The sequence below is a fragment of the Acipenser ruthenus genome, chromosome 11 (assembly GCF_902713425.1).
Source record: "Acipenser ruthenus chromosome 11, fAciRut3.2 maternal haplotype, whole genome shotgun sequence".
NCBI lineage: Eukaryota > Metazoa > Chordata > Actinopteri > Acipenseriformes > Acipenseridae > Acipenser > Acipenser ruthenus.
This window is the reverse complement of record NC_081199.1, coordinates 8,876,220-8,888,436: the sequence shown is the minus strand read 5'-3', so window position 1 is coordinate 8,888,436 and position 12,217 is coordinate 8,876,220. Positions and strand designations below refer to the sequence as shown.

General features: G+C 40.1%; 1 protein-coding gene across 3 annotated transcripts in view; it reads left to right on the top strand.

The window, feature by feature from the left end:
• Positions 1–12,217, top strand: part of LOC117428428 (E3 ubiquitin-protein ligase DTX1-like) — a 59,475-nt gene that overhangs the window by 35,385 nt on the left and 11,873 nt on the right. For all 3 annotated transcript variants that reach the window (XM_059033284.1, XM_059033283.1, XM_059033285.1), the window contains exons 4-6: positions 6,160–6,221; positions 7,164–7,325; positions 11,904–11,965. In XM_059033284.1, coding sequence (XP_058889267.1) covers positions 6,160–6,221; positions 7,164–7,325; positions 11,904–11,965 — 286 coding nt within the window. The remainder of the gene's footprint in view (positions 1–6,159; positions 6,222–7,163; positions 7,326–11,903; positions 11,966–12,217) is intronic.

Below are 12,217 nucleotides of genomic sequence, written 5' to 3'. Positions count from 1 at the left end.
TTAGGAAAATGCCTTTGATATACCATTCTATTATGTCCTAGTGCATTATCCCGAGAAACCCTAGCAAACCCATTAGCAGATGACAGCACTGATTTGGAAGGAATATTGCACTGTGGTCCTGATACAGTAGCACATTGTCTGAGATTGATATGGTGCTGTTGGTAGTGCAATGGATACTGCATTGTGATACCATGGGTATGTCCAAACCGGAGCATGTTGCTGGACAGTTCCACCAGGGACACTGTAGTTGTCATTGTTCATTGTTCATTGAAACGTTCGCATTTGTTTGACGATCTCTAACCCTTAGATTTCTTGAAAATGGCTTACAGTTTGGAGTATCAATGCACCTGAGATGGCTTGATCATTAAGATCATTAAGACATTAAGACAAGAAGCAGTAAGTAAGGGGTCTGAGTGGGGTAAGGGGCAATACCTCCTGTTTCGAGACTGGTGAACCCATCCATTTGACTGCCAGTGTATCTGCAGTAAGAAATAAATGGACCAGGCTCCTTTAATGCAGGCTCCTGGTACGGGGGCCTCTTACATAACCCAACATCTGGTGCCCTTTGATCACAATAGGATTGTTTGTCAGGGAAATAGTAAATGTAAGCAGTTAAAACTGTAGCTTCCCTGATCCGCAGCAAAAAGCCTGCAGTTTATATTTAGTCTGTGATCAACTCAACAGTACCTGCTCATGTAACCCCCCCTCCCCCCAGCTTGACGTCTTAGATTCAATCTCCCCCAACCCCATCCATCCCCCATCCCAGGAGATCTGTCTTTCTGTCTGCCTGTCCCTGCTTGTTGGTCTCACCAGGGTCTGTTCACTTAATGCAGTGCTAAGATTAACTCCTATATCATAGATGACATATCGCTGGTCCTGATTTCCCATCAGATGTCACACACTGCTGTTCAGTCACATATCCATATCGATATATAATTGGGAAAAAAATTAGTTAAAAATAACTCGTCCCCAGTAGATCAGAAGATGGGTAGGTACAGTAATACAGTATACTTCAGGACATTGATCAAATAGGCAATTCCAGATCAATTGCTGCTTATAATTAACCTGCAGTTACTTAGTGTATTTGGGACTTAGATACTGTACCATGTAATTCCTGGTCCATTACATCACACACTGACTTAATGTTCTCCCAAAGGCTGTTGTGAATTCTCAGTACAAAGCATTTGCCATTGATTGCAGAAGCCAGGGGCTATAGCATGGGAAAGCACTTACACTTTACTCATGGACGCTATCTCTGGAGTTAATTAAAGACAGGCGTAAACTCTTTGAAATTACAGTGCCTTGCGAAAGTATTCGGCCCCCTTGAACTTTGCGACCTTTTGCCACATTTCAGGCTTCAAACATAAAGATATGAAACTGTAATTTTTTGTGAAGAATCAACAACAAGTGGGACACAATCATGAAGTGGAACGAAATTTATTGGATATTTCAAACTTTTTTAACAAATAAAAAACTGAAAAATTGGGCGTGCAAAATTATTCAGCCCCTTTACTTTCAGTGCAGCAAACTCTCTCCAGAAGTTCAGTGAGGATCTCTGAATGATCCAATGTTGACCTAAATGACTAATGATGATAAATAGAATCCACCTGTGTGTAATCAAGTCTCCGTATAAATGCACCTGCACTGTGATAGTCTCAGAGGTCCGTTTAAAGCGCAGAGAGCATCGTGAAGAACAAGGAACACACCAGGCAGGTCCGAGATACTGTTGTGGAGAAGTTTAAAGCCGGATTTGGATACAAAAAGATTTCCCAAGCTTTAAACATCCCAAGGAGCACTGTGCAAGCGATAATATTGAAATGGAAGGAGTATCAGACCACTGCAAATCTACCAAGACCTGGCCGTCCCTCTAAACTTTCAGCTCATACAAGGAGAAGACTGATCAGAGATGCAGCCAAGAGGCCCATGATCACTCTGGATGAACTGCAGAGATCTACAGCTGAGGTGGGAGACTCTGTCCATAGGACAACAATCAGTCGTATACTGCACAAATCTGGCCTTTATGGAAGAGTGGCAAGTAGAAAGCCATTTCTTAAAGATATCCATAAAAAGTGTCGTTTACAGTTTGCCACAAGCCACCTGGGAGACACACCAAACATGTGGAAGAAGGTGCTCTGGTCAGATGAAACCAAAATCGAACTTTTTGGCAACAATGCAAAACGTTATGTTTGGCGTAAAAGCAACACAGCTCATCACCCTGAACACATCATCCCCACTGTCAAACATGGTGGTGGCAGCATCATGGTTTGGGCCTGCTTTTCTTCAGCAGGGACAGGGAAGATGGTTAAAATTGATGGGAAGATGGATGGAGCCAAATACAGGACCATTCTGGAAGAAAACCTGATGGAGTCTGCAAAAGACCTGAGACTGGGACGGAGATTTGTCTTCCAACAAGACAATGATCCAAAACATAAAGCAAAATCTACAATGGAATGGTTCACAAATAAACATATCCAGGTGTTAGAATGGCCAAGTCAAAGTCCAGACCTGAATCCAATCGAGAATCTGTGGAAAGAACTGAAAACTGCTGTTCACAAATGCTCTCCATCCAACCTCACTGAGCTCGAGCTGTTTTGCAAGGAGGAATGGGCAAAAATTTCAGTCTCTCGATGTGCAAAACTGATAGAGACATACCCCAAGCGACTTACAGCTGTAATCGCAGCAAAAGGTGGCGCTACAAAGTATTAACTTAAGGGGGCTGAATAATTTTGCACGCCCAATTTTTCAGTTTTTTATTTGTTAAAAAAGTTTGAAATATCCAATAAATTTCGTTCCACTTCATGATTGTGTCCCACTTGTTGTTGATTCTTCACAAAAAATTACAGTTTCATATTTTTATGTTTAAAGCCTGAAATGTGGCAAAAGGTCGCAAAGTTCAAGGGGGCCGAATACTTTCGCAAGGCACTGTATGGCCCAAGAATGTGGTCCAGTTGAGCTGGCACGACCCATTATAAACATCATCAGTGGTTAGCAGAGGCAGGGCTAGCTACTGTAAATGGTTCAGCATGCTATACAGCACAATATAGAACCCAGCTACTGGTACCTGTGCTGCCTAGCTGGCTAGACAAAGCTGTTCAGATCATATCCCATTACTGTAGAGATTAAGAAACCTCCTGCACTTCAGAGACTCAGCTACCATAGTAATGGTTCACACGTCTTCATAGCCAGTACTTGACATAGATGGGCTCTTTACCCCAGAGGGAAGAAGCTCTGAGGTGAGATGAGGGTCAGAACAGGAAGAGGGAGCAACACAAGGAATGTCGACAACACAGGCAAACATAATCACAAGTCACAAAGGACCAAGAGCCAGCTTCTTGAAAAATAAAAACAACATAAACTGGTGCAAATATTCTTATTTACCAGTCTTTCTGCATCTCCTGTTAGATAACAAGACTGTGCTTTCAGTCTGTAAATAAAAAAAACAGAACATCTGTACAAACCAACTGGCAAAATCAGAAGACCAAAATGACGTCCAGATTTGAAATTATTTTGATTTATGAAAAATGTAACCAAAACTTGGAGTGATATATAAAAATGTTATATGAATGTGAGAAACTAGAGACTAGTGTACAACTAATTATAACAAAGAAAGCGTAGGGGAAGGCGGAGTGTGTGCCCATGGGAGAGGAGATTGAGAGAGGCTGACAGTGAGTAGTAAATCGGAACCTGCTAATCCCAGACAGGAAATGCACTGATCTCCTTGGTTACGCAGGACTGCCTTGATGTCACAGGATTTCTGATGGTCCCAGAAGAGATTAGAGTCTCCCTAAATAGCTTCCTAGACCTGAGTCACCACCGAGCCTTGACTCACAACACACCAGGCTCTCCCCAAGCGACATGCTGCTTCATGCTTATTACAAGGGCAAATAAAGCAACCTGGTGCGATACACAATGAAGATCACCTTGTACCAGAGGTAAGGGGCTTGGTTTTGAGTTTTACACCCTAGAAAACAAATGGGTCAGTGCCTGTGTTTGAAGTTTTGGATAATATGAAAATATCTAGCTCAGCAATTTGAGTGGCTCACTAGAAGAACAAAAATAACTTTACAGTGCATTTTAGCACACATAACCAAGCACTTTAAAAACAATATATATATATAGAATTAATATACTAATGTGCGGTTGTGCAGTGATTTTCTGTATATTACAAAAATACCACATTATGACTGCAATGAACACTGTTGTGTGGAGATATTAAAATATCTCTGTGGCCGTAAATGCTAAATAATAAAACGACTAATAAAGATACATTATTTAAATGTTGCGCACAGTGCTGAATAGAAAACTAGATTTAAGAAGGACATTGTGAGGGGCTGTAACATAAAAAACTTGCTGTAATAACCTATAATGTTGCATTTTCCTTTGAAACAAAAAGCAAATGTGGCCGATATGGATTATTCTAAGTGTGGTTAAATTAGAGAAATATATACTTAACAGAACAGCAGCCAGAATCCTCTGTTCATTTTTTATTTTAATAATAAAAGTTGCCTGTATCACAGACTTGAATTATTATTCCTGTGCCTCAAAATGTGAACCATACCTTTTTCTACTGTACTTCTAACATCTAGCTAACCCACAGTGCTCTTGTTAGCTTCAGCGCTGGCGATCATGCTCACATGAAGAAGGCACTATCTGAAACGTCTGTCTAATTGACTTAGTTTCTTATGGTTGTACCTGATTGAGTGTTGAAGTTGTGGATTAGGCTACAAGATCCTCAGACTGTTCACCTATTGTTCATGTAAAGCAATATGGGCTGAAATTCAGACTGCAGTAAAAATCCAAATCAACAAATGGTGTGATGAAGAAAGCAAACAGTTAGCAGGGGACCAAGTTTATATCCAATCTCTTTATTTCTCTGTTGATTTCTGACCTGTGCTTGTGGTCTCTGCAGAACAGATGGAATTAGTGGGGGCCCCAGCTTGATATCTGAACTAGATGACAGCTACTTTTATAACCAGCTTGCATGGTGCAAATTGAAACGTACCTTTAGTCAAAGCAAGGTCACTAATTAGATAGGTACGGAAACATGCATCTAGAACATTAGAGTTGACGCTGCTATGACAGTGCTGGAACTTCCCCTTACAGAAAATATACCATTATAATCCCAGTGTGTTACTGTGAAGAACCATTAGCAGATCACAGCATTACCAGGATCTGGAATAAATATCTGGTCCTGAAATGGTACATGGCATAGCAATAGATTATGGTGTACGTGTATTCTTTGTGGTTGGTATGTGTTAAATTGAAAATATTACCACTGCAGTCCCATTCTAGTGGCAGCCTCATATTGTAGCTACCCTTGCGACACACTGCATTGCCATTGAATATCATAGTCTTGGACTTTATTAACTGAACAGTGTCCAGTGCACGTGCTATTCACAAGAGCTTGAATACGCTGTGCATGAAAAAAAGGCAAGATGTCACTGTTCTGTGTTGCTGCTTCTGCCCAGTACAGCAGCGATGCTGTTTTCAGTGCTCTGGAGCACGTAGCCCCTTGAATGATTCATTGAGAAGGTTGATCCCGTACACGTGAGCTGCTAATCAAGGATAAGACAGTCAAGAAAGGACAAGGAGGTTATCCCACAACAAAGAGCCTCCAGATAAACAGGCATGGTGCTGTATACACAGGGGAAAACTACTATTGAGCAAAATGTAAAACAAATCAGGACATCAGCTCTGGAGCCAGGCCAGATCTGATAAAGTATAGAAACAAGGGGTGGGGGAATTACCTACAGTGCTGTTCTATTAGATTGCCACCTCGATTTCCAATGTGTAAACCACGCAAAAAGAACAATCCAGAACAATATCCTTTAGACGCCAAGTGTCTTGCATTTGGTATTGTTCACCATACCTGCAAGATCACCAGCCTCACCCAAGGGATGTAACGTTAAAGTCACGTATGGCAATACCTGTGTTGGTCATGATGGGTTGTTTTATATGACGTGCAATGCGATTAAAGTATCATTATGAATCACATAAGAGATATCAACCATTCATTATTAAGGATTTGTCAAAATGTCAATAGAAGGGGTAAGGGTATATATGGTACACAAGAGGTTATTTCTCAGTGTCTGAGCTGCTTCTCCTGTTGATGGGGTGTGGAGGTATCACCCCTATAACCCGTGTCACTGTGTTTTTCAGGGTCCCTGCACTTCCTGTGAAGAACCTCACTGGCTCTGGCCCAGTTCACCCAGCACTGGCAGGTAAGAGGCTGTACTGGTTTCACTCGGATTGTTCCTTGAAACAGGTTAAACTTAGGTTAGCTGTTTGAAACAGGCACGGATGTGGGATGAAGTACCGTTATTTCCCTGTCCCAGGGCACTCTTCAATCAGCCTTCCAGACACGGGGGCTGTTAGCAAAAACAAACTGAGAACACATGAACACTGCTCCTTTGATCAGTTTGATTGAATACTGACTGCTGTGTTGCCAAAAGTTACTTAAAGTCATTGCTTGAATCTTAGTGAAAATGAATTGATTCACTGTTGATTACAGTTCATTTATTTAAATTACTAAGAATGACTTAATACTTTTAAGTGAGTAGGATAAGCTGTGCTTGTCCACATACTGTATACAGTCATTTGTTACTTTTAACAGTATCGGAGGAAATTGTATTTATACTATGCATGTGGGTGTACCAAAGTTTATTTTGTTTTCCTTTCAATGGCCAGCAATGTCACAATAACAGCTTTGCCAAGCTTTGAAATCAGAGCTCCCAAAAGCACCTGCAGTCCTCAATCTGTAAAACAAAAATAAATGACTTCATTAAATCTTAATGAGCAAATGTTGAATTAGAAAACATAATGGCTCTTTGTGGGTCAAAAATAATCAGTGAGTGAAGGAAGACATACATAAACAACTCAGGACCTAGTACCTTTGTCTTCCTCCCTCATTAGTTATTTTTCCAGAAGCCACTTTGAACCATGCGCATCCATCCTCTATAAAATACGTTTTAAGAATGTTTGTTGATTCTTTTAAGGATACGGCTCTACTCATAGAGTCCCATAGATAATCAAAGAACAAAAAAGTTAGAACTATGACAAACTGTCCCTGTTTCCTAATTACAAAATCAAGTAGCTGAACTTGCAGGATAAAGTGTGAAGTGTCCAGTGTATTGAGTGCCTAGTGTTGACCGTGTCTCGAGCAGGCATGACCGGGATCCTGATGTGTGCGGCGGGCCTCCCTGTGTGTCTGACCAGGGCTCCCAAACCCATCCTGCACCCCCCGCCCATCAACAAGAGCGACATGAAGCCCGTCCCGGGGGTGAACGGCACCTGCCGCAAAACCAAGAAGAAGCACCTGAAGAAAGGTAAGGGCCCGGTTGGATTTCTGCACTGAGATACCATTAGCATATATGCAGAGATGGAAATTAGACTTAACTTGTTATCTATAAACTGTGGCATAATAAAATCTGGAATGGGTGAAACGGCTATGCAAAAGGAATCTTATTTCCATCACCCTACAGTATATGTCAAAAGAATGTACTATTCTACCAATGTGAGCCTCCCTGCTACCCTTAGTATAAAAGCAGTCAATTTGGTAATGGTTGTTATCAACAGCTGCTATTCATACAGTTCATTATACTTATAATTGTTCCCTGTTTCTGATATATTTGTGTCAACTTTTCATTGGCATTCTAACACACAGTCATTGTAAACAGTATGCTACATGCCACACTTAATTCCTGTCATAACCCAAACTTAACATGAATTCATTATGAACTGGGGCTGCTATAAAAAAGGTTGCATTTTCTAGTATTAATGTTTAATTCTTAAAGGGTCATTCCAGCTCAAGTGGGCTCCAGGGGTGGAGTTTCCTCCATGTGGGGTTGTTGATACAGAAATGGGTTCCAGGGTAGGGGTTGTGTGCAGGCAAAAGAAATGCTGTTTGAGAAATGCAAACCAAGGTCAAATATAACTTTTCAGAGTGACCAGTGTGATGTTTTTATTGTTGATGAAGGGGTAGTGATGGAGTATAAAAAAAGAAAGTACAGAACCAGAAGCTGACAACTGCCAGTCCCCCCAAGGCTTGTTAGTCTGAATTGATTCCTCAGCCTTTTAATTTTATTCCTATCAGGCTCTCATTTTTCCAGAGCACTCAAACCGCCAGGAGACTCTGGGGGGGTCTGGGACTGGGAAAGGGTGATCAATAAACTGACAGACAACACAACACAGAGCGTCCAAAACATCTGACAAGCAGGCACTTGGACTGCGGGATAACGGTTTCATGTTAAAAAGAAAGGTTATTATCTAAAGTACTTCAGGGAGTCTTCAGGACACAGTAATGAAGCTTCTGCACACCGCGGTAGTACAAATAATTGAACCCCCTCCTCCTCCACACATGTCTCTTCTAAACCTCTCGGATGTAATTGTGTAGTTTTGGTTTCAGTTTTCAAAGCTAGAACATTACCGGGCAGTTGTGGGCCCACTGAAAAGTCAGTTTTGGTCCCCAGTGCATTGCTTAGTCTCACACAATGCAGTAGTTTCTTATATGGTTAATGGCTACATTCATATCAGAGGTGCAGTCCAGGACAAGTCTGGTCTGAGTCTGAATGAAAGGTTGTGTACTGTACGGTGTAAATAATCATAGGTCACTGCATTATATAATTGGGTTGTTTAGAAAGCGTTTTATGTAGTAATAATACAAGAGAAGAAATGTACAGTATGGAAACCAAGGAAGTCAAATAATTTTATTTAATTAAACACTGCTTTAATATTGAGAGCTTTTAAAGTACAGTGGTATAATAGGTTATTATCTTGATGTTCATTTTAGCTTAGCAGCTGTACTTATCTCTGTAATGTCTCGTTCCACCACAAAGTTAACAAATAAATAACAAACACAGACATTAATCCGATGACTCCAAAGCAATCAAACTGATTAAAATTGACATGCGTGCCCAATCTAAAATTACTTTTAACTCATGTTCTGTTAAGTAGAAAACGAACTGGACCTTCAATGTCCTTTTTAGTTTCTGTTTTATTACAATGCGTTTTGACATTTTCAGTATTTTATTTCCCAGTTATTTTTAAGGTTAGTGTTTGAGGGTCTGAAATGGAAACACTGCGTTGATTTTATTTGCACTGAAATGTTTGGTTCTGAAAGTAACAAGGCCAGCTCACACATAACAGAAGCAGTTGATATGAATATAGGTCACACTTTTAAAGTGTCAAATCCTTTGAGCAAAATGGTCACGATAATCTGAGTTGACTTCATCACGAGTTCAAAAATAACCTGGCAAAAGATGCATCAGGAGGGGATTTGAAGTTTTCTGATTAGAACTGATGTCAGGACATGCAACCATACAGATGTATATATAGACAACAGTGAAAGCCACACAACAGGACATGAGTCAGAGAGAAATCAAATGAAAGATTAACCTAAATAATTTAGACAAGCTTTTGGTTTTAGCTCAGGGAAATCGTCTAGAACCGCGTTAGTTATGTTACATTTATTAGCCCAGCAGTTGAATAACATTAATGGATAAATGCATATTTTTCATTAATTTGTGTTTTCCATTGTGAATATTTCGAAAGTCATTTTTTTTTTATCCAGTTTTGCTAGCATTTTTTAAATCAATATAAAAACAGTTTCCTATTTAGTGAGCTTTTCATATGCTGGTTCCAGACGAGCACAGGTTGAAAGTGCACAGGTCGTGCCTCTTTCCAGACTGAGCTGAGCAGGCACTTGCTTTGGTTTCAGTTCTGTATTCTCAGGAGCTCTTTTGTGTCTGTGTGTGTCTGCCATGCTTGCAGAATGACAATTAGAAGCAGCCGGCTGGAAAACACTTGGCAGGGATTGTGTTTGACATTCATTCCCAGAATGTGATTCTCAGTTAACATTCAGATTAAAGCAAGTCCAGTACACCAGTCTTTGATCCTCCAGATCAGTGGTTCCCAGCTTGTGGGCTGTGAGTAAACTCTACGTGGTCCGCAAACAACTCCCAAAATTCGCTTTGCAAAAAAAAACATTTCTACACAGTCACACGTTGTGCAACTACAATATGTGTTACTAAGCAACACAGCAAACAGCTTTAACCACATTCTATATAACTATAACATATGTATGTAGTCTGCATTGCTCTCCTTTATCTGTTTTCTGTTATTACAGGTGTGTTTATAAATTAATATTACAGCGCCCTTTGATGCAATACCAAGCGTCGCCTTCAAACTGGCCATTAACGGAAACAGCTTTCTATGCAAAACAAATACTAACTAAATAACTGTTACACATTATAAAGGCACATTTGTCTTGTCAAAATTACAGACTTATTTTGTTTTAGCCAGCATTATTTAAAAAAATAATCTGTGCTCATTCTTCTGCTTGCTTTTACTGTTCAAGGAAAAAAGCAAGTAATCTGGCTGTCCCAGCCCTTTCGCTCCGCATACAAGTAGCACACTGCATTAAATGTTCCTCGGTTGGAATGACTAAATTAAAACAAACAAACAAACAAAAAACCTATTAACCACAGTTTTAGTGCTTCTCATTTTCAATAATATAAAAGATGTGCTACAGTGTTGCCAGGGATACAGGAATATCCCTATTTCCATATTATACATTTTTAGAGAGGTTAGCTGCGTATAGTAACACAAGTTAATGTGAAACAAAAAAGGCTATATTTGCTGCTTGACTTGTGGACTGTTTAAACAAAGAAACAGGGAACTTTGGCATCAGAAACTTTCAATGTGCAAAATGACAACATTCCTTGATGAAGTGGTAGCAAAGATTCAAGCCCAGGAACTGCATAAAGTTATGTTATATACAGTAAATACATTACTTTCTACATTCTAATACATATACATATACAAATTAGTTTCAAAATGCTGTGGCAAGTGGTCCATAGAAAAAATCCAAACACCAAGGTTACATTGAAAAAGGTTGGGAACTATGGCTCTAGATGATAAATTATGTAGCTGAAGAAACAACTTCACAGCAGCCAACTCCACCTTGGATTAGGGATTCCGAATCAGGGATTTTTAGAAGCTGGAATTGGGGATCAGGGTTTAGATGCTCCGAATAGGGACTTTCAATACTGGGAGAATTGTTACTGTACATGGGATCACGATGTGGAAAATGTTTCCTTGTTCATTTCCTTGTTCATGTTCTTTTTTTAAATAGGTAAAAAGTTACAGATATACGGTTATATTCTTATTTATAACAGGGTTTATGGAAATCACTGGTACCAGTTTACACCAGTAGCAGCTGACACAGTGATAGTTTAACAAGATCCACACTTTACTAGGTGACACAGCCTCTCTGTTTTTTTATGCCCTTTATTTGACGTTTCTTAAGAACATAGTTTAACATGCTTTCTCTGAACAAGATAGCTCTCCAATTGAATGTGCTCGATGTAAATCTCTGATCCCCACTTCCACAGTAAAATTCCCATTCCTTGGTGTTGAAATCCATCATTCCCTGCTCCCTGATTCTAATTTCTATGCAGCTCACAGACACCTAAATACCACTGCGTTAATAATCCTAATCCTGTAAACATGGGCCTCTTCCAAGTGTATATTTATATGGGTATACTATTCCAGAAGCATTTCTTCTGTGGGCTGTGCATCGAAGCCTGTAGGTGATGCATTGAGCACTGAAGCATGTGCAACACAATCAGCCTCCGTTAATGAGCATGGCAAATAAAGAAACAACAATACAGAAGGATAAATAACACACGTAATAGAATATTTAACAGCTAAGAAATCAAATATTGAGAAAACATATGAAGTGTCCCTTTCATGTTGTGACACAGTGGCCCTTGATATTCCCTGCTGGCCCTTGACTAGTCAGTCACACCTGTCAGTGAAGTGCTGAGTCAAGCAATGAGTAATTTGGTTTCATTTGTATTTGGCCAGTTTCACAATTTATTTTTATTTGTGGTTGATTTTAACAGGGAAGAACCCAGAGGATGTAGTGAAGAGGTACATGGAAAAAGTGAAGATGGTTCCCGATGAGGTAAGGGGAGAGCTCAACCTAACGTGGTAGTGTGGTGCACTGGCTACAGGTGCAGGGCCAAGACAGCATCCCTTTCCAGCTCTGCCAGCGAGCGAAAGGGCCTCAGTTTTCTATGGAGGAGCTGGACAATAAATGAATAACGTTTACATGGGTACATAGGAAGCCCCTGGGGTGACTCATTCATTTATTTAAGGTCTGAATCATTGGTGAATGGTCATACAGCATCGTCACATTGAACCAGTGCTGCCCTCG